Raw genomic sequence first — 25,198 nt, 5'->3', positions numbered from 1 at the left:
GCTGGCCAGCTGGCAGCAGCCGGGCAAGCCGGTGAGGGCGCAGGCCTGGGAGACCTCGCACCACGCGGCCCACCTGCGCCAGCACCCCCTGGAGTGCCGCAGCAGTCTCACCACCTTCCCAGGGAGGCTCGGCTCTGATGGGGCTCTGGGCTCCAGCTTACCACCAGGGGAGGGGCTCGCTGTCCAGCGGACAAGGGACAGAGACAGGATGGCGGAGGCGTTGAAACCTCTTGATTTATTCAGAGTATTTAACATACAATGACGCAACTGTGACCCCAAAGTGTGCAAACTTAAAGCCTTCAACTGCAGCTGAGAGGAGAGGGCAGGGACGGTCCACCTGGGGGTGGGGGCGAGCCAGGAACGACGGGCCGCCTCCTCCCCAGGGCCAGGGACGGGGCGGCCTGAGGAGCAGGGCCCGGATAGTCCACAGCTGAGAGGAGAGGGCAGGGACGGTCCACCTGGGGGTGGGGGCAGGCCAGGAACGACGGGCCGCCTCCTCCCCAGGGCCAGGGCCAGGGGTAGGGGGCAGAGACCTCCCTCTGGCCTAGGTCAGGAGCCCGGAAGTGCCACATGGCTGAGGGGGCAGCAGCCCAGGAAGGGGCCAGAGGCAGGGCCAGGAGAGCACCGATTCTGGGGTGGGGGTTAGGGAGGGAGGTGCCCTACAGGAGAAGCCAGGAGGGGCCACGTGTCCCAGGGGTGGGAGCCGGGCCGGAGCAGGCTGCAGCAAGAAAGACCTGAGGCAGGCGCAGGGCCTGAGAGCCCAGGCTGGCTGGGCTCAGGGGGACTGAAGAAGGGGGAACCCGGGGGGCTCCCAGGGCAGCCCGGCCTGGGAGCAGTCCTGACTCTGTGGGGGAAGCCCAGGGAGGGGCCGCAGACCCTCAGGGCCTCCCCTCCTCTCTCCCTGGAAAGGAGCTGGGGAACCAGTAGTGCAAATCTGTGGACCACTCAGTTATGGAGGGAGGCTGTACCCAAAGGGGGACCCTGGGGCATGACCCCTCCGCCGCCTGGGCCTCCACCACCATCCTCAGTACAGCCGCTTCTCATAACTGTGGGCACAAGGCAAGAGGGAAACTGAGAGTGGGTATGCGGGAAGGTGGCCTCACCACCCCAGACCCCCTTGCCCAGGCCAGCCCTGGGCCGCCGGGTGGCCCCCAGACTCAGGAGAGGCAGTGAGCTGCAGAAGCCTCTGCCTGTCAGCCACAGGGGGCGGGAGGGAATGAGAAGCAGGCCACGTGCCTCTGTCCGCCTCAGGCCAAGGCTCCCGGAAGAACCATGCCAGGCCCAGGGACAGCCATGCTCCTTCTGGCCACAGCCGCAGCTGGTGGACTGTCCTCAGTGCCGGGGTGGAGAGACAGCTCAGGAAGGCACGGCCCATCCTCACAGAGCAAGGTCAGGCCAATCTGAGCCTCTGCTTCCCACGTCTCCACCCCACCCCTGAAGGCACTGTGGCCTAGGTCCCTTGTGGTCACTGGGTCCAGTCCAAGACAGGACAGCCTCAGGCCTGTGGTCAGGGACATCTCTCTGCACCCCGGGAGGGGACGGTTCCTCTGGAGGAGGGGCCACCGCCAGCTGCCCCCAGCATGATGCTAGTACTAGGGCCCATGTCCCACGATTACACCCCAGCACGCCCCCAACCCAACGCCCCGCCCCAGCCCAGGCCCCACCCAGACTGCCCCTGCTCTACTCTACGCCTGGCCCGGGCAGCGCGGTTACTTACACGGCAGAAAGGTATAGCTACGGGAGGATGGGGCAGAAAGAGACACAGGTTAGATGCCCGCCTATGCCTGGGGGGACAGGCCCTCTCGACCAGGGCGGGGCCGCATGCCTGCAACTACTGCTGCCAACTAGCACTGCCCCCGCCCACGGTCGCCCCAGCGCCGGCCCTGGCATCTGTCTCTCTGCCCTTCTCCCCGCCAAGGGCTCATGCCCCCAGCCTCCACCTGCCTGCCTGGTGCCGCCACCAGCCAGAGCCCAGCACCGCCAGCCCCTGCCACCAGCCACCAAGCTTCTGAGCAAGCAAGGGCTGGGGAGCCCAGGAGGGGCTGGAGGCCGCATCTCCCATGCCCGGCTCGGGGGAGGTGCCCGAGGGGATGGGAGGGCCTGCCTGCGTGGGGACTAAAGGACAGGGTTCAGGGTGGGCTGGGCCCTGTAGGAGGGGGTGATGGGGGTCATCCTGCAGCAGCCTCCATCCCTGGTGCAGATGGTCCTCGGGGTCCCTGAGACCTCGGCTCAGCCTCTGAACCACGGCCCCACCTGCCTGACCCAGTGCCAGCCAGCTGGGGCAAGGAGGCTGCCACACTTACGAGTGCAGGCCGTGGACACCACCCTCGATCTGAGCTGACATGGTCCGCTTCTCAAACTTGAGCTCTCCTGAGTACATCATGGACCTGCAGGCAGGGAAGTGGTGCGGGTCAGGGGCACCAAGGGTGGAGGAGAGAGAGAGAGAGAGAAAGGAAATGGGAAATACGGGGGCGCCAGGAGCCTCCCTGATGCCCCCCACCCGCTGCCCCTCTAGTCGTAGCACTCACCGCAGGACAGACAGGCTACGGGCACCGATATCCTGGCAGCCATGCTGGATGCCCGCTATGAGGTAGGGCACGAACTTCTGAATGGAGCCTTTGTCCTGGATGGAGCCCGAGACACCCTGCGCGATCTTCACCTTATCTCCCTCGCTGCACGGAAGGCAGGAAGACTGAGCCCCACCACCATGGCTCAGGGGACCCCACCCCACCTCTCGAGGGTACCAGCAGAGGGGCTACCACCCAGAAGGACCCCCAAAGCCGCCGCTCCCTGGGCTACAGCATAAATAAGCATGGATTCCGAGTCAGGTGGCCCCGGCACTACCCCAGGTCTGCAACGGGCCCTGTGCCTGGGGTTCCAGAACTGTGGCATGGAGACCGGGTGCCACCTGGGGCAGCCAGAGGCTCGGGTGGACCTGCAGGGCTGGGAGCTGATCCGCCCGAAGTAGCACCTGAAGTAGCGCTTCTGGCTGCCGCTGCACTTCTCCATGGCGTCCAGCGAGCCCATGCCCCGGTATTTCTTGAGCCTCACACCATCCGAGAAGAAGTACTCGCCGGGGGCCTCCGTGGTGGCAGCGAGCAGGGAGCCCATCATCACTGCAGTGGTCGGGGGGTCAGCGCCGCTAGCCCCATGGCCCTCCCAACTGCCCCCCCACCGGCCTGCCCGATCCCCGGCAGACCTGCCCCCTCACCTGTGGAGGCACCAAGGGCCAGGGCCTTGACCACATGCCCCACGGTCTGGATGCCACCATCGGCTATGACTGGCACCCCGAAGCGCCGGGCGTACTCAGCCACCTTGTACACGGCAGTGCCCTGGGGCCGACCACAGGCCATCACTGGGGACAGTACACAAGATGAAGGCGTCAAGAGCAAGGGGAGCCAGGTGCAGTACAGGCCCCTTTCTCCTTGTGCCCTGCCTCCACTTGGGAGAAGGGACAGGGCTGGACGTTAATGTGGCAGAAACATAAGTGGCAGCAAATAACACCAGGGGAGCGCACTCCAGGAACCTGGACCGCCCCACCTACAAGAGCACTACGGGGACTCCGGCGGAAGCATCAGCACTGGCCTCAGCCTCACCTCTCTCCAGGCACTAGTTCCCTTACAAAGTTACTAGAGTTAGGTACTCACAGCCTCCTTTGGGATATTGGCTTGCATTTCTTTAAGTTTAATTGTCCAAGGTCCTTAAGTGTTACATTTCTAAGCGAGAATTCTAAGGAACCAGCACTTATCTAAGGATGGATGCAAGGCTGGATAAAGGAGAAAAGAAGACTTCTCTGGTGGTACCTTTGTTTGTTTTGTTCTTATTGCACCCCAAGGTTTAGAACAACGCCCGACACATAGTAGGTCCTCAATTAACATCTGTTAATTTGTGGAGAAGGCCCACATCTCACCTCAGGGGTCAGCTAATGCGAAGGTAGACAGTTAAAAGCAGAGGCTTAGAGACCAAAGTGGGAAGATGTTTTGGGCAGAGAAGACCAAATGGGTCATTCAGCGTTTGGGAGACACGACCAGACGTGACCAAGGGGCCAGATACACCAGTCTTGGGCCTGCAGATTGGACTTCCTTGACCAGAATCTGAGAAGCAGACTGGCACACACCCCAAACTCACGGTAGCCTCATCTTACACCTGCCTCCCCCCAAGTCAGTGGGCTAGACAGGCAGAGTCTGAGCCTGGGTCACCCCTGAACCCACCATCCCAGAAAGGGGCCTGGCTGAGTGAGCACTCCGCGTGCATCTGTGGAGCGAGACTGAGGCCCCAGGGCCTGTGGAGGGCGACTGGGGTGTTCTAAGTGGCAGTCACTCACTCTCCTACTGACACCCACCTTCCTGGGTGATGCAGATGGAGCCGCAGCCCATGCCCACACGTAGCCCGTCCACACCAGCATCAATCAGGTTCTTGGCCTGAGCTGCTGTCACCACTGGGGGGGAGGGGGAGTGGGAGAGGAGGAACAGTGTGAGGATGGGTTGCCCCTGCCCTGCCCGGGGGCTTCCTGGGACCCCAGTCTACACCTCCCCTTCACCTACTGTGACCAAAGCCCATTCATTCAGCTCCCTGCCCCTCCATGCCAAGAGCGATGCCATCACCAGGGAATGCCAAAGGACAGAGAAAGGTTACACAGTGAGGGGGCAAGGGCCAGCACTCACCATTCCCCCCAATCACCTGGAGGCGGGGATACTTCTGCTTGATGTAGTGCACCATGGCGATCTGATACACAGAGTTCCCTTGGGATGAGTCCTGTGAGAAGGGGGACAGGAAAGCTTAGGCTTGGGGGCTGACAATCCTCACTGAGGGAGGGGGTCTTAAGTGGACAAATCCTGAAATTGTATCAAAGATACATGAGAACACACCTTTGTCTTTTTCTGGGAAGACAATGGACAGTTCTCGGCCGAGTCTCAAAGGGGCCTGCCTTCCCCCAAAGGTTAAGCACCGCTAACATACAGTCTCACAGCAGACAAAGCCTTTTCATACCCACAATATGGACTGGTTCTCACAGCAAAGAGATGGTGCCTGCGGTCGTATCCACTTCCCACCAACTCACGAACCAAACAGAATTACTTAACCTGTTGAGCCTCGGTTTCCCCCTGTGACAAGTGGGCATGGTGATTGTACCTCAGGGGGCTGTTGTGAGGACTGAGTTCATCTGCATAAACGCCTTAGTGCAGCGCCTGGCAAGTGGGAGGTGCTCACTGAATGTGAGTGGTAACTATTAGGGCCAAGTTATGAGCGCGAAGGGCCCCCAGAGGGGTCCCAGTTTGTTCTGAGCTGTCAGAGTACCAGCGACCCTCTCAGTTCTGACCCCGGGCTTAATTAGAGGTGAACCTGGTCTTCATAAGCCTCAACTCTACTGAACAGCCCCTGCTCCAGGGCAGTGTCCGTACCAGCACTATGACGTCGGCGCCCGCCTGGGTGAGCAGGTCCAGGCGGTATTTGTCATCCTCACGGGTGCCCACGGCCGCCCCGCACAGCAGCTGCTTGTGGGAATCCTTGGAGGCCAGAGGGTAGTCCCGGTTCTTCTTCAGGTCAGTGCGGGCAATGATGGCCACTAACTCATCTCGATCATTGACAATGGGCAGCTTCCCTGACAAGGAACGCAGGGGTGAATTGAAGGAGCAGGCTTCTGAGGGTGGGGTAGGGGGATAGTGAGAATGAAAATGGACCAGGCCAGAGATTCCACTGCAGTACCCAAACCAACCACTAGGTGACAGCACCCACCCAGGAAGCGCTCCTAGGGACCTGGCTCTCTGCCCAAGGAACAGGAAGCAAAGAAACCCAGTTCCTGGAGCTCTTCCTGCCCTGTGGCCTGGCCAGGCTCAGTGGGCAGCCCCTGAGCACTGGCAGCCTTTCCCCTGAAGGGCCACAGGCCACAGTGGTCAAAAAACTCCTAGCTAGGGCACAAACACGAGGCTATCCTGCAGGGAGGAACGTGTGTCCTGCCCAACACCACCCCAGAAAACAATCCAGTACGGGCCAGGGGAGCATTTCCCAGTAGGTCCCACAGGGACCTAATGAATATTATGTCAACAGCCTCAATGTCAAATAAATTTAACCACAAGACTTCTCAGAGCCTTTGATAAAGTAACGTACAATTCTTTATGCAAGATGGGGAATACAGAAAAGCAGCATTTTTCAGACTTATAAGAACACGGAGCCCTTTTTTCATGAGTGTTTCACAGGACTAGTCGTTTTGGGAAATATACTGTGAAGATGCCAAATAAGGGATGGGCTTTCCTGAGCCAGGAAAAAGACCTCAGAAGTCACGCTCCAGCCTGACATCATTCAAACCTTCCCTGAGGCCCAGCCTAGTTGCAGGGACAACCTGCAAGGCTGTGAAGGAACAGGGGGCTCTGGGGTACAGGGAGCCGGGCTGGGGGAGGGGGGGGGTCTTGCATTTTCCGCCTCCTCCCTGGTACCTTTCTTGCTACGCTGCAGGATCTCGTTTGCCTCTTTCAATGTCACACCCGCTGGAGCCACCACCAGCTCATTCCGCGGTGTCATCACCTGTGGGGCAAGGAACATTTGCCTGCAGGTTGGCAGGTGAGAGAGAAGGGAGCCAGGCCTCCCTCTGGTCCCTGGTCACAGGCACCGGCCTGAGGCCCCAGGATGTGCGGTCCTCTCTGCCCCAGCCATGCTCTCCCTGCCCCGCAGGTACCTCACTGAGGAGGGTGGTGTGGTCCTTCTCGGCGAGGAAGTCGATGTCTCGGGAGGTGACAATGCCCACCAGCTTGCTGCCCATGGTGCCCGTCTCAGTGATGGGGATGCCAGAGAAGCCATGCCGGATCTTGGCCTCTAGCACGTCACCCACGGTGTGCGAGGGGCTCAGCACCACAGGGTCCGTGATGAAGCCCTGTTCAAACTTCTGCGGGCAGAGACAGGGGAAGGAAAAGGCTGGAAGAAAGCTGGAGGTGTGTACAGTCTGGCCACAGGGGGCCGAGGGTCTCCTGGCTGTGCCACAGGGGAGCCAGGGCCCGCCATGGGGCAAGAGGCCAGTGGGGAAACGAGGGCTGAGCCCTGCGCTCCCACTGTGGAGAAGGGCAGACAACACCCCACAGCCACCAGCCAGGGAGCGCACCGGCCCGCAGAGCTGGCAATGGGAGGTTGGGAGGGCCTGTGAGGCGGAGGCTGCCAGAGGGCATCTTCTTTCTCATGACGGGCCTGGTACTCGCCTTGACCTTTCGCACCTCGTTGGCCTGGAACTCTGGAGTGCAGTTGTGGTGAATGAAACCGATACCGCCCATCAGCTGGGGTTGAAGGGAAGAATGGTCAGAGCCAGGGGGCCAACCCTCCTCACTCTGCAAACCCCGCCTCTGATTCCAATTCCTCCTGACGCCCACCCCACTTGGTCCTCTTGGCCCTGGGGTCCCCACCCGGGTGCTCAACTCACAGCCATGGCGATGGCCATGTCAGCCTCTGTCACAGTGTCCATGGGGGAGGAGATGAGTGGCGTCTTCAGCGTGATCTTCCGAGTCAGGGCTGAAGTCAGGTCCTGAAGGTGGAGACACAGGCTATGTGAAAAGTTTTATCATTCATTTGACAGACATTTACTGAGCTGCTACATGTACCTGGCACCAGGACAGGCCCTGGGCATACAGCAGTGAGCAAGGTGCCTGAGGTCTCTGCTACCTCTTCCAGAGCTTATACTCGGAAGGAAAAATGACACACACGAAACGTGCACGAGGCGATTCCAGTTGGGGTGATGGCTCCAAAGGCAACAAACGAGGCAAAGTGACCACTGGAGAAAGAATGTGGGGATTAGGGAAACCTCTTTCCTGGGAGGCGACAGATGAAAACTAATCAAGAGAAAGTCCCCAAAGAGGGACTGTTGTTTCAGGCTGAGGGAGCTGTGTGTGAAACCCCGCCTCTGATTCCAATTCTCCCTGAGGTGCGTTTAAGAAAGAAAAAGCTAGTAGAGTGGAGGGAAGGGAAAGAGGCGGGAGCTGAGGGCTCAGAGGCAGGGGGCAGGTCAAGGATATGCAGCCTTGAAAGGAGCCTGCATTCAATTTTGAGATGAGAATCCACTGGAGGACCTCAGGCGGAGGAGAGACATGATCTGATTTAAAGAGGTCACTCGGGTTCCGATGTGGGGATGGGATTCTAGGTGACCAGGCCTGAAACAGAGAGACCACCAGGGAGGCTGCTGACAGGTCCAGGTGGGAGATGCTGGGCACTGGGAATGTGGAGGCGTGGGAAGCAGTCTATTAGACATCCAATCCAGGGGAATAGGTGACTAAGGGTCTGCAGCTCAAGGGAGAGCTCAGGACTGCAAGGAGTTTCAGGAAGCATTTGCCTGTGAGTGGCAGCCAAGGCCAGATCACAGATTCCTCTGAGATTCAGGCCAACAGCTGTGGATCCTAGCCCTCAAAACTCTCAGACACAGACTTTGCTATGTAATTTTTTGGAGACACAAAGGCCCCTGCGGTCCATTTCCAGACCCTGGCTGAGAACCCTGGCCCTGCAGTCTAGAAAACTGCCCCTTTTCCTCTCTGATCCTAGCACAGGAGAAGAGCCACAGCCTCCTGACATAGGCCATAGGACAGGGAGGCCCTTGACGGCCAGGGGGGCTTCTCCCATCCCTCTCTTCCTTGCACCCTGCCCAGGATCTGGCACAAAGCCAGGGTGCTCAGAAACGGAACAGCCAAACCAAGAAGGCTTCCTGGCTGCTGTCACAAGGGGAATATATCCAGAATAGTCCTCATTTCCCCCTGAAAAAGCTGTCTGGGTCAGCACTGGCTACACAGGCTGGACATGAGCTTCCCCAACGTATAAGTGATCCAGGGACACTCGGGCCCTCTGGCATTTCATGAGAATCAGACCTGAATACATATCAATGATAACAGCAACAGAAAAACTTTTTTTTTAATGTGTATTAATTTATGATAGAATAGTCTAACTTTTCCATGAAACGACTTACACCCATCAGTATTAGCCCCTGGGCTCCTGTAGGTTTGTCATATGTTAACTGCATAAAGGACATTGGTCATTCACCTGGTTTATTGCTGAGCCCCTCCAGTTAAGGGAGGCACTGTTTCCTTGTATTTGTCCACAACCTAACTTCTTCTTTTTTTTTTTTTAAACCTCATCTCTTTTTCTTTTTTTTTAATGTTTTTAATTTTATTTATTTATTTTTGGCTGTGTTGAGTCTTCGTTGCCGTGTACAGGCTTTCTCTAGTTGTGGTGAGCAGGGGCTGCTCTTTGTTACAGTGTGTGGGCTTCTCATTGCGGTGGCTTCTCTTGTTGCAGAGCACAGGATCTAGGCACATGGGCCTCAGCAGTTCTGGCACGCAGGCTCAGTAGTTGTGGTGCACGGGCTCAGTAGTTGTGGCGCACGGGCTTAGTTGCTCCGCGGCATGTGGGATCCTCCCGGACCAGGGCTCGAATCTGTGTCCCCTGCATTGGCAGGCAGATTCTTAACCACTGTGCCACTGGGGAAGCCCCACAATCTAACTTCTTCAAACCCTCTTGCCAGTTCTTATATATCATGGATCCACAGACAAGTCTGTCCACCTCTTCCAAAGTCTCCATAATCTTACTGGCTTCTATGATGTCTTTGCTTAGCACTTCAGACAAAATCCAGTAAGTAATAAAGCAGCCACACCCACGTGCATGCCCACCTCCTCCCTGGGCCTTCCCCCCACCGCCCCCGCGGTACGTGGGCCTCCCACTGCTGTGGCCTCTCCCGTTGCAAAGCACAGGCTCCGGACGCGCAGGCTCAGCGGCCATGGCTCATGGGCCCAGCCGCTCCGCGGCACGTGGGATCCTCCCGGACCGGGGCACGAACCCACGTCCCCTGCATCGGCAGGCGGACCCCCAACCACTGCGCCACCAGGGAAGCCCCTCTCTGGGCCTTTTTGAACCTCACCTCAGGCTCTGTCAGTGAGCCCTCTGGCCTCAGGCCAGGCCCACCTCTCAGGATATCCCCAAATCCCCATAGCTGCCTCTAACCCATTAGGCATAATCCACTGACTGTGCCAGTTTCTCTGACAGCACTGAAGGTTACATCCACCACATTCCCAAGAAAAGTCTCTCCCGGGAATTCCCTGGTGGTCCAGTGGTTAGGACTCTGCGCTCTCACTGCTGAGGGTCCGGGTTCAATCCCTGGTTGGGGAACTAAGATCCCACAAGCTGCAAAAGAGGCAAGGTGTAGCTTTTTAAAAAAAGAAAAGTCGGGCTTCCCTGGTGGCGCAATGGTTAAGAATCTGCCTGCCAGTGCAGGAGACACGGATTCAAGCCCCGGTCCGGGAAGATCCTACATGCCACGGAGCAACTAAGGCCGTGCGCCACAACTACTGAGCCTGCGCTCTAGAGCCTGCGAGCCACAACTACTCAAGCCCACGTGCCACAACTACTGAAGCCCGCACGCCTAGAGCTTGTGCTCTGCAACAAGAGAAGCCACCGCAATGAGAAGCCCACGCACCACAACGAAGAGTAGCCCCTGCTCGCCGCAATTAGGGAAAGCCCGCGCGCACAGCAATGAAGACCCAACACAGAAAGGAAGAAAGGAAGGAAGAAAGAAAGAAAGAAAAAGTCTCTCCCACACCCCGCCCTTGAGCAAGAGATCAGCCTCTGGCACCACATACACAGCCCCTCTACCCCATCAGTGGAAGAGGTACTCACCACCTCATCAGCTGTGAAGTCTATGAATCCTGGGAGAATCAGGAAATCGCTGTGAAGAGAGGAGAGTGACTGTTCCTGGGTGAGGAGGGGTCCCTGAAAAGGGCAGGGCCTGCCACGCCAGGGGAAGCAGCACGGGGATGGGGAGACGGGCAGAGCCTCTGAGCCCCGTGCCATGTCAGGACTGAACCACCCTCATGCCCCTCGCTAGCATCTTGTCGACTTTAGCCCAGAGAGCTAGAGCCAAAGGCAGCGTAAGCTCTGTGGTCCTAGGGCGCCACCAAGGCAGTGGGCCCCAAATGTCCATTGCCTTCGGGCTCAGAGTTCATCTAGGAACCTAGACGTTCCCATAATGCTGCACACAGCAGATATGGTGCCTGCCCTTGAAAACTTCTCGATCTTGAGAGAGGGAGACAATAAATAAACACAGAATATACCTGAGAACAGTTTAGTAGGGCAGCATGGCATGAACACCACACAGCACAGGACAAGCTGCACAGCCCAGTGCCAGGGCTGCTGAGTCACACACGGTTCAGAACAGCACAGAGGGACCCCAAGGGGCTGAGTGCGGGGCATGTTCTGACAGAGCAGGCGTTGCTAAAGGTTTGCCCAGTTGGACGGGAGCAGCCAACAGACATGGCCTGGGATGGGAAAGGGGAGGAAGGGGCCTTATAGTTAGGACCAGGACGCTGGGGGCCCAGCCAAAGCATGGCAGTGGTCAACACTAGCGCGGAAAGGGAATGCAGGCCTGCGTGGGTAAGGCAAAGCACAGTGTCACTGCCCAGGAGCCCTGACAGGTTCAATTTCCCTGAAATCACAGGGCCTAGACAGACACAACCAAAAGCAAATGCTACATGGTGTTCAGGAACACCCCCAACCAGACTAAGCAAAGCCATCGGGCACCCCAGGGCAGGAAGGAAAAGCTATGGGGTGGACGGGAGGGGTGGGGTCTTTAATTTGCCCCAAGGCCTACAACAATTTCCCTAGGAGACTCCACGGAAACTATATCATAGATACTCTATCCCCCCTCATCAAAGACCCCCAAAGAAATAAAGAATCTTCACTGCCCCTGTCCCTTGGCGGCCCTTCTTCTGTACAGTGAAGAGGCCTCTGTGGCTCACTTAGAGGCAGGGAAGAAATGCTGGAGTCTGGGCCTCTCGGCATTTTCTAGGTATTATATACACCCCTCACCTGGCCCACACCCCAGCTACTCTGACAAGGAGGAGGAGACACTCCTCAGGAGTGACTGGGTATCCTGGTGTCCAGGGAAACCGCCTGCCAAGCAGGAGTGCTTACAGGCAAAGGCAGGAACTGGCAGGAGACGGGGCAGGGATGCTCTTGGCTCACCAGCATCCTCACTCCACCCCAGTCCCAGGTCCTGATGCTCTTTCCTGGCATCACAGTCCTGCAGCCAACAGAAGAGCTAGTGCCAGGCCTGCAGCCAACAGGACAACGGGCCCAGGGCCCACGGAAAAGCACGTTACGCCAGAGGCAAATGGATAGGTCTTGTCCTCCTCAAAAATCCTGGGTGAGGTGGGCTTGGGTGGGTGATAGTCAAAGAATACTCATGCCCGAGGGGCACCAGTACTAACTTGTAGGCAGCCAGGGGCACAAGTGAAAAGACGGCTGGACTGGACGGTGGAAAAAAAGAGCCATCCCATCTGCCCAGCTGGGCATCTCCTGGGGGCAACACCCAAGCAGCTGCCTTAGCTGGGCTCCAGGGCCCCCTCTGCCCTCGTGGTGACGCTGGGAGTTGAGAGGGTGTCGTGGACCAAGGTCTGGGAAAAGTCTCCATTACTCCTACATCTCGCGTTCCCACACGCCCCAAGGCCCCTCCATGCGGCCAAGATGCCCGTGAGAGGAGGAAGCGGGCAGGCCGGACCCGGATCTAGCCAGAAACGGGGCATGGCACCGAGGGCCGCGATGTCGCTGTGCCACGTCCGTCTGCTCTCGGCGCGGGCCGCCTTCCTTCCCTTGCCCAGCCCTCCTCCCCCGCCCCCCGCCCAAGTCGCTCGAATCGGGCCGGGGACGCGGGCGTCACCAAGGGGGGAGCTGTGCACATGCAGGGCAGGGGCCGGGAATGGGGGGGGGATCACGGCGCGTTAGTGCGCGCACCCAGGTAGGGCCGAGGCCCCCAGCGCTTACTTGTAGGTGAGGCCGTCGGCGTTGGCGAACAGCTGCTGCGCAGTGAGCCCATCCTCGGGCACGTAACCGGTGCCGCCGCTGATCAGGTAGTCCGCCATGCTGCCAGAAAACACCGCGACCCGACATAAACACCCGCGCGGGCCACCCCGCTACCGCTGCTGCCGCTGCTGCTACTGCTGACGCCGCGCCACGGCCACGCTGCCGCCGCGGGCAGGGAGGGCCGGGGGCGGGGGCTGCGGCAGCGGCGGGGCGGGCCCAGGGCGCCGCCCTCCCCTCCCGCCCCTCCCCCGGGAGCCCGCCGCCTCCTCCGCCCGGAACAGCACAAAGAGCCCCGCGGGGCCCGGCCCAGCCGCCGCCGCCGCGCGCACGCCCAGGACCGCCTGCAGTGGCACAGCGGCCACTCGGGACCGGGGCGGGGGAGGACGTGTGGACCCAACGGGAGGAGGGGGCTGAGCCAGGCCGGGACACGCCCCCTCCACCGCCCCACGTCCCGCCTCCTAGGCTCCCCGCAGCGCCTCCCCCAGGCCCGCCAGCATCCTGGGCCACACCAAGCCATACGACCCCGCCGGCCTGAGTCTCCCCTGGCCCTACTCCCCAGCCCCAGGGTTACCTATCACACGGTTTACCTTTCCCAAGACTAAGGCTCAGACTTTAACCAGGCCCTGGAGCCCTGAGGAACTGGTTTGGGCTGACAGCTCCCCAACGCAGCAGTTTGAGGTTGTACCCTCCGGGCAGTGCACCCGCCCGTGCTCCCCACAACCGGGCATCAGTCCTACGGGTCAGGCACCCTTAACAATGACAATCCCTGACCTTTGGGTGGCCTTGGAGCCCTCTGCAGTTTACAGGCGTTTTTCATAAATGATCACATTTACTCTACAATCTACTAATTGCCAATTATTAGGTGTCCCACCCCACCCCTGCTTTACAGATGCAAAACCTACAGTTCAGGAGGGGTTGGAGACAGGTACTACCCCTGATCCAATGCTTCAGTCTTACGTCCTGTCTCATCCCCAGATCAAAAAGTAGTGTGGATACCGTAGGTTTTAACCCCAGAGGGGAAAGTTTGCTTTTATTTGGGAGGGTAGCGGGTGGGAAGGTGAGGGAGGATCACAGGCCTGGCCTAGGCAAGTATGTATACATATAAATTAGGGCAGAGGCTAGGGAAGTTTTGAGAATTTCCCAAAGCAGACATTTGGTGGCCCTGGATGCCCAGCAAGACCCAGATTTCTACATGAAGGTAGTAAGATCAGGTAGCAAGTTGATTCACATGGGAGGAGGTGGGGTGTCAGCGGGCAGACCCTCCCTCTTTGCGTGACCAGAACTACTAACGCTACTGCCTGACCAGAAGCCAGAAAGTGATTTCCACCCCTCCCCCACACCCTCTGCCCCAGGCCCAAATGCCTCGCTCTCCTCCCTCTGTCCTCCTATGGTCCCTACGGCTCATTTCTCGGTGAAGTGAGGGAAAGCCGGGCCAGGGACACAGTCCTCTCTCTGGCAAGGCGGCTGTCTGTGGTACTCCTTCCATCCCCAGCCCTCGAGGCTGGGTTTGTTTACCTCTCACCAGTGTGGTGGCAGCCAGGCCCAAGGGAAACTCCCTGGGATGCCCAGCCCCCCCAGTGACGCTCGGGGACCCTGCCAGGAAGACACAGCCTGTTCCATCTGTGTGCAGAGGGGAGGGGAGGCTTCCCACAGAGCTGGGGTGATGAGGCCTGTGAGGCTGAGAGTGCTGCAGGGGGCTCACAGATGTCCACAGTGCCCTCTTTCTTACTGGGGGGGACCAGAAAAATCACAGGCGCCCAACCTTCCCTCTCCACCCAGGGAGCCCCAAGGAGGCTCCTGATGGGGGCCTCTGGAGGCCCTCTGGTGTTGAGAAGGGGGGAGAGGGCCTGCTGGGGTTCTTTGCTGAGTGGGGATTGGGGCCAACTTGCTAGGGATGCCTGGGACGTACTTGATCCCTCAGCACTCACAGACTCATCCGGAGGGCCTGAGCCATATGGGGAGGAGGGTTATCCTGAGGGGACCAGCACTAGGACCTCCTACCGGCCACCTGGAGGCAGAGCAGTGAGACCAGCCACAGAAAGCACCTGGCCACTCAGGGCTGTCCTGGGCACCTTTCTAGCCATAGAAGGATGGGGCTAGGATAGCATTGCAGGCACAGCACACGGGCTACCCCTGTGGTCTCCCTGGGTCTCTGAGGGACCTGCCCTGGGCCACTATCTCCTGCAACTAGGGTACTATTCAGGGTTCCACCAGGGCTGGGGCCCAGGACAGCAGCTGGGTTCTGCCATCTCAGTTGACCTTAGCATGACACCTGCCCCAGCGTAGAACTCAGAACCAGAGGAGGAGGCTGCCAGGCTGAGTTGTGGGGAGAGTCCTCTTCCTGGCGGCCACAGACCTCACAGCCCCATACCCGTCTCCTCCTGCTTTGACCTGTGTCAGGGCTCCTCATTACTCTAAGCTGCTGAGCTCAGCCCTGGGTTAGGCTGTCCTCTTCCAGAAACTGTTAATCCCCCCCCCAGCTTTCCTCCTCCCTCTTCCTGATCTTCCCCCCCCCCCCCCGCTGCTTCCTCCATGGGGAGGAGACACCAGGCAACCAGTGGCCTCCTCAGCTCGAGGAAGGGCTGTTGGTCCCCTGAGGCTCCACACCTAGCAGCTGCGAGGGCAACGGAACAGAACAGACCCAAGCCCCTTCAAGCCCCTTCCTTAGGACAGGGGGGGAACCCATAACCAGGCAGGGAGCCCAGAGGTCTCTTTCTAGTCTGGGGCTATTTGAAGGGACAAGATTTCAAAACACTTCCGAGGGGAGAGGTGGGGTGGGGGAGTGCTAATAACACTGTTGACCTGGGTTAGGGGACATAGCTTGCCCAAGTTCAAGCCAGAGAGCAATAACTCTGGCCTCAGACCTAGACTTCTCACGGAACCCTGTCCTGTTCCCACAGCTTTAAGCTAGTGATGGCAGATGGAGGTCTAGCCAGCAGGTTTTGAATCTCATTACACCACCTGGCTGGGTCTCAGGTTTTACACAGACTCTTCAGAGTCTGGTGGGGGTGTGGGGATAGTACAGGTGCAGAAGTACAATCTGGAGAAGGGATGCTCCTGGTGTTCTGAAATGATACTTTTGCAATACCTTCTCCAACCAAGGCACTGCTTCCATCAAGGTCCCGTGTGCCCCAGCACACTCTCTCACCTCCTGTAGCTTCTCTCTACTGCCCTGGACCCTGAGCCCCAGTAGCTGGATTTCTAGGATGGGAGGAAGGATACAGTTGCCAGAACCACTGTCAATTCTAGAGAGCCAGCCTGCGGGGGCAGGAGGGGCCAGCCTTCACCCAGCAGCCCCTTAAGCCGTTAAAAGTTCTTACATAAGAGGCCAACCCCTGGGCAGAGCTGCAGGGCTAATTCCCCCAGACCACCGCCCACCCCACCCCCCCAAACCCAGCTTCCAGGTCACCTCCCCAAGCTGCTGAGCACCAACAGATGGGACAGGGAAAGAAGTCCAAATCCTCTGGACCGGAAGGACAGTGGGATTGCATTTCAAGCTGCGATACAATCCAGAGATTAGCCACTGTCTCCTTTTCAGTCAGTCCCCTGGGGCCCAGATCAACACCTCCACTCTTCCTCCAGTGACCCTAACAGACCCCAGCAGGGTAAGGGCAGAGGGGGTTTTGAATCTTAGGAGAGACCCTGGGGTGAGCTGCACTGGCCGCCTCATCAGACCTCAGTGAATGGTGAGGAGGGGACGGTGTCCTCACTCGACTCCGAGGAGGCCCTCCATCTGGACACCTACACCTGCCAGGAAGACTCTGAAGATAGTTCTAGGAGGAAACGGCTAAGGAGGAGTAAGCAAAGTTGGACATGGACTCCAATACGCTCGGTTTGAACCCCAGGAGTTGGAGCCACTTGGCTCAGGTGTGTAGTTGAGGTCAGATCCAGGACTAAAATTTTAGGGATCGTTCTTCCGACCTGCTCCCCGGTGCAACACAGCACTGAACCTTTTCCACACTGCCCGCCTGCATCCCCCAACCAAAGCTGGGTGCGGGGCATCTGAGCCCGGTTTCAGGAAGTGAGAGCTTGAGGCGGTAAGAAGGCATGGGTGGTGGGACCTACTCTTCCCCTCCCCCGCAGCGCTGCCTGGTTCCCAGAGCCGCCGCGCCCGCCCCGGATGCGCCCCGCGCGCTCTGCCCTGGGCGTCACCTCTCAGGCTCGTAGCCGGCCTGCAGCAGGCGGGCGCTGTACCGCTGCGCCGCCGTCTCGTGTCCCGGGTGCTGCCGGGCTCCGGGCTCCGGAACATCGGCGGCTCCGCCTCCCTGCAGCGGCGGTGGGAGCGGCCCCGACCCGGCTGGCGGAGCGCGCGGCTCCTCCATGCGGACGCCGCGGCTCAGGGCGGGTGGGCGGGAGCCCCTCCGCCTAGAGGCTCCCCGGCCCGGGCTAGGGAGTGAGCGCAGCCCAGTCTGGTCCGGGGAAGGGGCGGGGCCGCCGAGGCGGGGCCTGCGTGCCGGGGGCGGGACTCGAGTGCCGGGGACCTGGTCGCTCGCGGGAGGGAGTCCGCTGGGCTTTCCGCGCTGGCAATGCTCTCCCACCGGCCACTCTACGCGGCTGCCCAGATTCAGCTCGTCTCTCCCATCCCCGGATCAGCCACAGGATACTGGGAGACGGAAGTGGAACTGCAGAGGACCTCCACCCTTTCCCGCCGTCCAGACCTTCCAGTTTCTCCTGGCCCCTTCTAAGGAAAACCAGAAAAGAGCGCAGAGTATTATCAGAGGCCAGAGTTTTCTTCGCGTCTTGTGTGGGCGCCTCTGCCTCTTGCGAACGAAGGCACGGTCCTTTGAATCGCCTCCTACCGGCCAGCCGCAGACCTACCTTGCTAGGGCAAGATAGGCGGGGAGATTATCCATCTTCCTTTGCCTACTGCCCCCTTTGCCTGCTCAACACACTCCTTTAGACAGGAGGAAAACAGATTTTCCTTAGCCCTTACCTGCCACTACGTGAGGAAAGAACAAATAAGACTGCAGGCTCCTTAAGGAAAAGGGCCTTCTCTTCCCTTGCCTGGGGTACCCCATAACCAGGGAGTGGGGTTGAGCACACAGGTGCTCAAACTTCTTCATCTACTGACTAGAAAGCATACTTTTTCCTCTTTCGTAATTGTTATGACTAGCAACAGTGATTGAGCACCTAGCAGAGTTGGCAAGTAAGAGTCCTTGCCCTCGGGCAATTTCTTTAAGGAGACAGAATAGATAGAAAATAAACGGTTGACAATTCTCATACTATATATTTTTTTTTCACAAAAATCTGACAATCTGAGGGAGCAAATGGTAAATGACTGTGGGCTAAGATGCATTTTAAGGAGGCAGAGTTAAGGAGCAGACTTTTCAGCAACTATTTCACAAAGGAAATTGAATTTACACAATGGTAAGATCTTGGATTTTATCCTGCCTGGTACCTTTTCCTATACATGTACACACCCACTCCCCAGATTCGAGATCAAAACAATTTCTCTAACAGCTCAGCCACACGTGAATGCCATTATAGACAATTATTTTTGCTACAGCCTGAATGTTTGTGTTTCCTCAAAAGTCATATATTGAGGCCACTGTCACCTTCTGAGATGGCCCACACTCTGTCTGTGGAGTGTGTTTCTCTCTAAATAAATCCACTTCTGGGCTTCCCTGGTGGCGCAGTGGTTGAGAGTCCGCCTGCCAATGCAGGGGACACGGGTTCGTGCCCCGGTCCGGGAATATCCCACATGCCGCGGAGCGGCTGGGCCCGTGAGCCATGGCCGCTGAGCCTGCGCGTCCGGAGCCTGTGCTCCGCAACGGGAGAGGCCACAACAGTGAGAGGCCCGCGTACCGCAAAAAAAAAAAAAAAAAAGATTATTACCATGTTCCTGCAGGTATCGCAAAGAGGCAAGGGCAGACTAAGACTAATCTAAATTGTATGCAGTGATAAAGTCATTTTTCTGGTCCCTATTTGTGAACTGATCATTCTAGACACAGAAAGAGCCAAAACACAGGTTTATGACTGTAAACAGGAGAGGTAGTATATCAAAGATGACTGGGATTGGCAGTTAGGTGGGCCTTGGTCCAAATCTGTGTTTCTTACATATATTATATTATATATAATTCTTATATATATATTATATATAATTCTTATATAATTACCAAAGTCACAATCTCTCTCTGAGCCTCAGTTTCCTCATCTTTCAAATGGAGTTACAATATGTATCTCATAAGGTTGCTTTGCCATTAGTGAGATAACACAGGTAAACTTCCCGGCTCACGGTAGGCTCTTAATAAACAGAATGATTATTTTAAGCTAAGTAAGCTGTGGCTAAGTTCTACACTTTTGACCCACAACTAAATGCAATGTATTATAATTTCTATTACATATTCATTCAATAAATGCTCATTGGGCACCTCCTATGTGCCAACTGGGAGTGCATGCTGAACAAGATGGTCATTGTCTCTGCTGCCGTGGGCCTTAACGTCCCCTGGGGCAGAAGACAAACAGGCAGTGGGAGTACAATGTGCAGAGGGTTCTGACAGGGAAGGACCCCTCTCCACACAGCCCAGACTCCTGGGCAACACACAGAACATAGCCAGTTGTTCTGAGAAATAAATGAGTCAGGGTCCGCTTCAAAGATCCCTGGAGGTAGGCAGAATATGAAAAATAAATGACACACATACATGGTGAGTGGGCCCCGGCAGTGACTGAGACCTGGTCTCACTTACAGAGTGGCTCTGTCTTTTCTCCAGAGTTTGTTGGCTACAAATGAGATTTACCAGCAAACTATTCATTAAAACAATCACATAACCTGAGGGCCTCAGTGTGTCATATGAAGGGATTTTACCTGTAGTAATTTCTAGACTGTGGTTCTCAGGACATTTGTGATGTCTGGGGACATTTCTGAATGTCATAACTAAGGGGGGGGAGGGAGTATATTACTGGTGTCTGGTGAGTAGAGGCCAGAGATGCTGCTAAACTCCTACAGTGCATGAGACAGCCCTTCACAACAAAGAATTATCCAGTCCCAATGTCAGTAGTTGATATTGAGAGACTCTGGTCCAGAGGAACTATTTGAAGAAATGGGAACAAAAGAAAAACTACTTAATTTTCCTAAAGCCACAGGACAATGGACTGTTTTGGCTTTTTGTACGTGAAAGAGTTATGTATCCTCACGGGGCCTCCTCATCTGAGAAATAAGAGTATTAGATTTGATCTTGTAGGAAGTCCTTTCCAGTTTGAAAGTTTATGAATCAAATACATTTATAGGATTAGGATGCAATTAACATGGGGCTATAAGATTGAGGGATGGTGGTCAGTCCAGGTGCTAGTGTGTCTGCATTTCTTTACCTTCCAGACTTCCTGAAGTCAGGTGCATAGTCCATTCATCAAAAACGTATGGAATGAGGGCTTCCCTGATGGAGCAGTGGTTAAGAATCCTCCTGCCCTTCCCTCGTGGTGCAGTGGTTAAGAATCCGCCTGCCAGTGCAGGAGAGACGGGTTCGAGCCCTGGTCCGGGAAGATCCCACATGCCGCGGAGCAACTAAGCCCGTGTGCCAAAACTACTGAGCCCCTGTGCCACAACTACTGAAGCCTGCACGCCTAGAGCCCGTGCTCCCAACAAGAGAAGCCACCACAATGAGAAGCCTGCGCTCAGCAACGAAGAGTAGCCCCCACTCACCGCAACTAGAGGAAGCCCGCACACAGCAACGAAGACCCAACGCAGCCAAAAATAAATAAAATTTTTTAAATTACATTTTTAAAAATGTATGGAATGAGGGATTTCCCTGGCCGTCCAGTGGTTAAGACTTTGCCTTCCAATGTAGGGGGTGCGGGTTCAATCCCTGGTCGATCCCACATGCCTCACGGCCAAAAAACTAAAACATAAACAGAAGCAATATTGTAACAAATTCAATAAAGACTTTAAAAATGGTCCACATAAAAAAAAAATCTTTTAAAAAAATGTATGGAATGTGACTTCCCTGGCGGTCCAGTGGTACGACCCTGCGCTTCCACTACAAGGGGCATGAGTTCGGTTCAATCCCTGGTCAAGGAACTAAGATCCCGCATGCCAGTGCGGTGCAGCCAAAAAATAAAAAATGTATGGAACACCTATGGGCAAGGTGCTGTGCTTGGGTGTTAGAGGGATGCAAAGAGGAATTAGATACAGCTCTTGCCCTAGAGTTACCTACAATGTAGGAGAAGGGAAAAAGCAAGGATAACTATAAGACCAAATCAAAGACCAAAATTAATTGAGTATATATGCATCAGACACTAGGATAGACACTTGGCATACTTTTCTCATCAATCCTACTTCCCATTATTTATTATTTTTCAGGCAGGGAAACTGAGGCTCAGGCAGGGTAAGCAGCTTGTCCACAGGCAGAGAGCAATGATTGGTGGGACCCAGGAAAGGCCCTGGGCCTGTTTCCTCCAACACCTGAGGCTTTAAATATCTTCCTAGTAACTCTCATCTTCTCTTCCCTCGTAGGGAACCTGACACCATCAGCAGAGAATCTAATACAAGGTATATAGCCCATCGCAGGGGACTTCAAAAGATAGTTCAGATTATTTTGTGATTCAGATTTTGATCTAAGTATCACTTGAAATAAGTGGAGTTTAGCGTGGAAATATTTTTATTGTGGGTTCCATTTATTATAACAAAGTTTCTGCAGTTGATAGAGCAAAGTTCCTTGCCAACAATTGTTCCTCAAGATCTGATGGTGGGAAGAAAGTGGACTGACCTTTTAGAAGCAAATATGAATATCTCCAACCCATAAAAGCGTAACTTAGGCCAAAAGGTAGCTATCATAATAACTTCTACTTGCACTTTTAACATTTGTAAAGTGTGCATTGATTTGTTCAACAGATAATTATGGAGCACTTGAGGTGTATAATAGTGTGCTAGGCACATTAGGGCACACAAAGGAATCTAGCCTGGAAAATGAAATATTAAAAGCTAAATAACAATATAAAGTAATGGTTCCCAGCTGGGGACAGTTTTGTCCCCAGGGTTCATTTTGAGATGTCTGAAGACATGTTTTGGTTAGGGATGCTCCTGCGTGTTCTGGAATAATACTTATGCAATTGGTGTTTTTGGTTGTCACAGCCAGAGGGGTGCTATGGGCATCTAGTGGGTAGGGACCAGGGATGCTGCCGAAACCCTAAAATGCACAGGCTAACCCCTTACAACAAAGAATTATCCAGCTCAAAATGTCAATAGCACTGAGGCTGAGAATCCCCAATATAAAGCAATTACATTCTCGCTGGTAATGCCAACTATGTTTAGAGAAGTTGCAAGAAGAGACCCAACGCTACAGCTGGAGGAATCAGGGACAATTTCACAGAGGAGAAAGGACTTGCCTGGGTCTCTGAAGGAGTTAGGATTTAGGAAGGGAGGGGGCCTAGAGGGGACATTCTGAGGAGGGAATATTGCATGGGCGAAAGTGCTGAGGGTGAGGTGAACTAGGAGGTTTTGGGAACAGTGAGCAGGCCATCCTGGATGGAGCATTACCTCCACTCCACAGTCTGGGGGTTGGGTCAGGCTGGTGGTGTCACATCTCCAGGTGACAGATGAGGAAACCAAAACACAGAAAGCTTGAGAGCAGATCCTGTGATGGTCTCTGAGCTGGAGAAGAAGCCAGTCCTCCTGTTGCCCAGGCCCTGGGCTTTCTCCACCGTAGTCCCCCTCACCTGAGCCACGGTCCCACCCTGGACCGGTATCTGCCATGAGACGCATCACCCAAACAAAAGCTTCCTTCTGTCCTGAATCCAGCTGTCCTACTCTGGAAGATCACTATTTCTTTATCTGAAAGGACACCCTGTAGAAATCTAAACACACACACACTCACACACTTCTAAAGCCAGAAATGGAGAGAAAGGCTGGTAGAAAATGGAATCACGTTCTAAAGAACACAAACTCAAAATTAATAGTCAGTCAACAGACTAGCTGGGGGAAGAGCAGCCAGGTGCTCAATAGAAACAGAGCAGCTTCTCGCTGGCTGTGGTGCTGTCACATGGTCACCGTGCCCGGGAGAGGGGGGGCGGGGAAGCGGGGGGCAAGGAGCGGGGACAGGTAGGTCTTAGGTAGGTCTTCAGAGCAGATGAAATGGGGAGAAAATCTCACCTGGTGGAGGGAAAGGGAGAACCAGGAGTTTCCCACTCAGACACTCCGAGGAGACTAGACCAAGGTGCTGTGAGGACAAAGGCCAATGCTGATCTGAGGAGGGAGGGTCCAGGGTCCTGGGGAACCATCACAAATCCCCCTTCCTGAGTCTGTTCTGACCACCTGGAGTCTTTCCTCTCCAGTGTACATTTAGGGAAGAAAAGACCCAGAGGCAAAGCATCTGGGAACAGGGTCAGAAAAGGGTGAAAAGGAGAACAAAGGGCGGCTGTTCTAGGCTAGTTGAGATGATGCGGGGCCTGGGACTTGGGGAAAGCACCAAGTGGATTGCCAGGGGCAGCTACAGGCTTCACAGAGTCAAGGAATCATTCACCCGTGCCCTAAACATTGAGAAGGAGGGGGGTGAGGTCAGAGGAGAAGGAGCACGCTGGAGATTAGATGAGAGGTCCTGCGGGAGGCAGAGCCCCAAACCTGGGTCTCACTCCCACGCCTGCCGGCCATCCACATCCAAGGATGGGGTCCATGGGAGGAAGCGGGACCCCGGTGCCGGCATCATGACTCTTCTCCCTCACCCCTCCTTATCCCAGCTCTGGCCTCCAGGGCTTAAATAGACTGATAGCTTTGCCATGTGTCGCCCAGTTATTGATTGCTTTTGCATCTCCAGTGAGGATGAGGTTCTGGTCATGCAGGGTTGGTGCATGGGTGAGCGTGGAGCGTGGATTGGGGTGGTGGGTGGAGATCACTGGTCCAGGAAACATCTATGCCAAGACCACAGCAACTCCTTGTGCCCACGCCCACAGCATCCTCTGCACTGGATCCCCACAGAGATGCCCTTCCCCTCACCCCCAGGGGCACAGGTGGCACCAAAATCCTGTCTTTGAGAACAGTCTGTCCACCCTCCCACGCTTTGAGTTCCAACCATTTCCCAGCCTGGCTGCATAAGAAAAATGTAAGCGATGTGCAGACTGCACTCTTCTCCTGCCTGGGCGAAGGCAGGCCCCGACATCATCACAGACACAGCAAAGCCCGGCCTTCACCCCAGCCCACTCCTGCCTCTTGCCCGGGGCTTGAGCAGAGGGACGCAGGGCACTGGTGGGGCCAGTTTGGGCCCAGGGTGTCAGGGCAGGCCCCCTACCCTGGTCACCGCATGGTGTGGCCTGGGGAGTGGCTACTGTGGGTGCTTCTCAGTCCCCAGGGTGCTCCGAGGGAACCGAAGGCGGGAAGGGGATGATGTGCCCATCCAGGGAGGGAGGGTCATTGGGGATCAACTTTCCCAAGCTTGGAAAGAGACCCCTCCCTCCCTGCCTGCCAGCCCCTGCCTCTTGCCTCCTGCCAGGTCACAGTGGGCAGTGGGACAGAGGGCAGTGGAGAGAGGTGAATGGGGCCTCCACCTCCTCCTTGGACTGAAGGCCTGGATGTTGGGAGGCGGGGAGAAGAGGGGGAGGGCCCAGTCACAGGAGTGGTAGCCCCAGGCCCACCTCACCTCCCCAAGCCTCCCTCCACCCCCAGGCATAGCCTCCCACTTGCCTAATCCGTCCACGGGTACCACTGGGAGTGTCATCTCCCCACCCTGCTCCCAGGCCTTGAGACCCTGCTGGCTCCCACAGGCTGTACTCCCTCCTGCCCCACCCACCCACGCTGTGACACTATGAGGGGATGCTTGGAGAGGAATCATCTGCTCTCCTGTTTCCACCCCTGCCCCCAAGTCCTCCAGCTCTGACCCCAACTCCGTCCTCAGGGTGAGGGCTGCCCAGGCTCCCTGCTGGAGACTTGGGCCTCTTGGCAAATCCCCAGGGCCCCTTGCAGGCTTCAGCCCCACCTGGTTACCTGCAGGCAGGCCCTGTACCCACAGCACTGGCTTCCCCTCCCTTAGGTGCAGCTGGACCTCAGCCCAGAGCCGCTGGGGAGGCTAAGCCACCAAAGTACCCGGAAGGGCAGCTTGGGGGTAAGGTGGGGAGGCAACAGTTCTCCCCCTCAAAGGTACAGAGGTGGGCCTGAGGACCCCAGGCCAGGGTGAGAGCGTGCTGGGATGCCCTAGGCTCCTTCTCCCTCCGTACACTGAAGAAAGGAAAAAGGGCGTTATATCTGCAGTGCTAAAATGCTGGGAGATACTGCCCTGTTTAGCTTCCAGCTAACAAAAGAACCCTCCCAAGACTGAGAGCATATTTAGGAAGTGGTTCGGAAAGCTTACATCACCACTGACCTGCAGCCTAGAAACCTGAGCCAGCTGGGGGAGGGACCCTGGAGCGGGGTGTCTGTGACAAGACCACCGAGCTCACTGGCAGTTCTGCCATTGCCACCCTG

The 25,198-nt window shown here is 56.4% G+C and overlaps 1 protein-coding gene across 5 annotated transcripts; it reads right to left on the bottom strand.

Moving 5' to 3' along the window:
* Window positions 1-221: 221 nt before the first annotated feature.
* Window positions 222-17,111, bottom strand: IMPDH1 (inosine monophosphate dehydrogenase 1). Of its 5 annotated transcripts, XM_060305363.2 has the most exons (17): window positions 16,966-17,110; window positions 12,775-12,873; window positions 10,633-10,681; window positions 7,403-7,504; window positions 7,185-7,259; window positions 6,671-6,877; window positions 6,432-6,519; window positions 5,400-5,599; window positions 4,665-4,755; window positions 4,343-4,438; window positions 3,212-3,355; window positions 2,972-3,116; window positions 2,529-2,672; window positions 2,304-2,387; window positions 1,718-1,734; window positions 1,237-1,326; window positions 222-1,046 (listed from the first exon to the last, which is right to left on the bottom strand). In XM_060305363.2, exons 2-17 carry the CDS (start codon window positions 12,870-12,872, stop codon window positions 946-948), a joined length of 1,731 nt encoding a protein of 576 aa, XP_060161346.1. In that variant the 5' UTR covers window position 12,873; window positions 16,966-17,110; the 3' UTR covers window positions 222-945. The 5 variants fall into 5 exon arrangements, with proteins under 5 accessions (XP_060161346.1, XP_030709571.2, XP_060161347.1 ...); XM_030853711.3 differs by having other exon boundaries at window positions 222-1,326; window positions 16,966-17,111; XM_060305364.2 differs by lacking the exon at window positions 1,237-1,326 and having other exon boundaries at window positions 16,966-17,109.
* Between the last annotated feature and the right edge of the window lie 8,087 nt (window positions 17,112-25,198).

Source organism: Globicephala melas, chromosome 9 (assembly GCF_963455315.2).
Source record: "Globicephala melas chromosome 9, mGloMel1.2, whole genome shotgun sequence".
NCBI classification, from domain to species: domain Eukaryota; kingdom Metazoa; phylum Chordata; class Mammalia; order Artiodactyla; family Delphinidae; genus Globicephala; species Globicephala melas.
The sequence above is the reverse complement of the archived record's forward strand: the minus strand, read 5'-3'. Positions and strand labels throughout refer to the sequence as shown.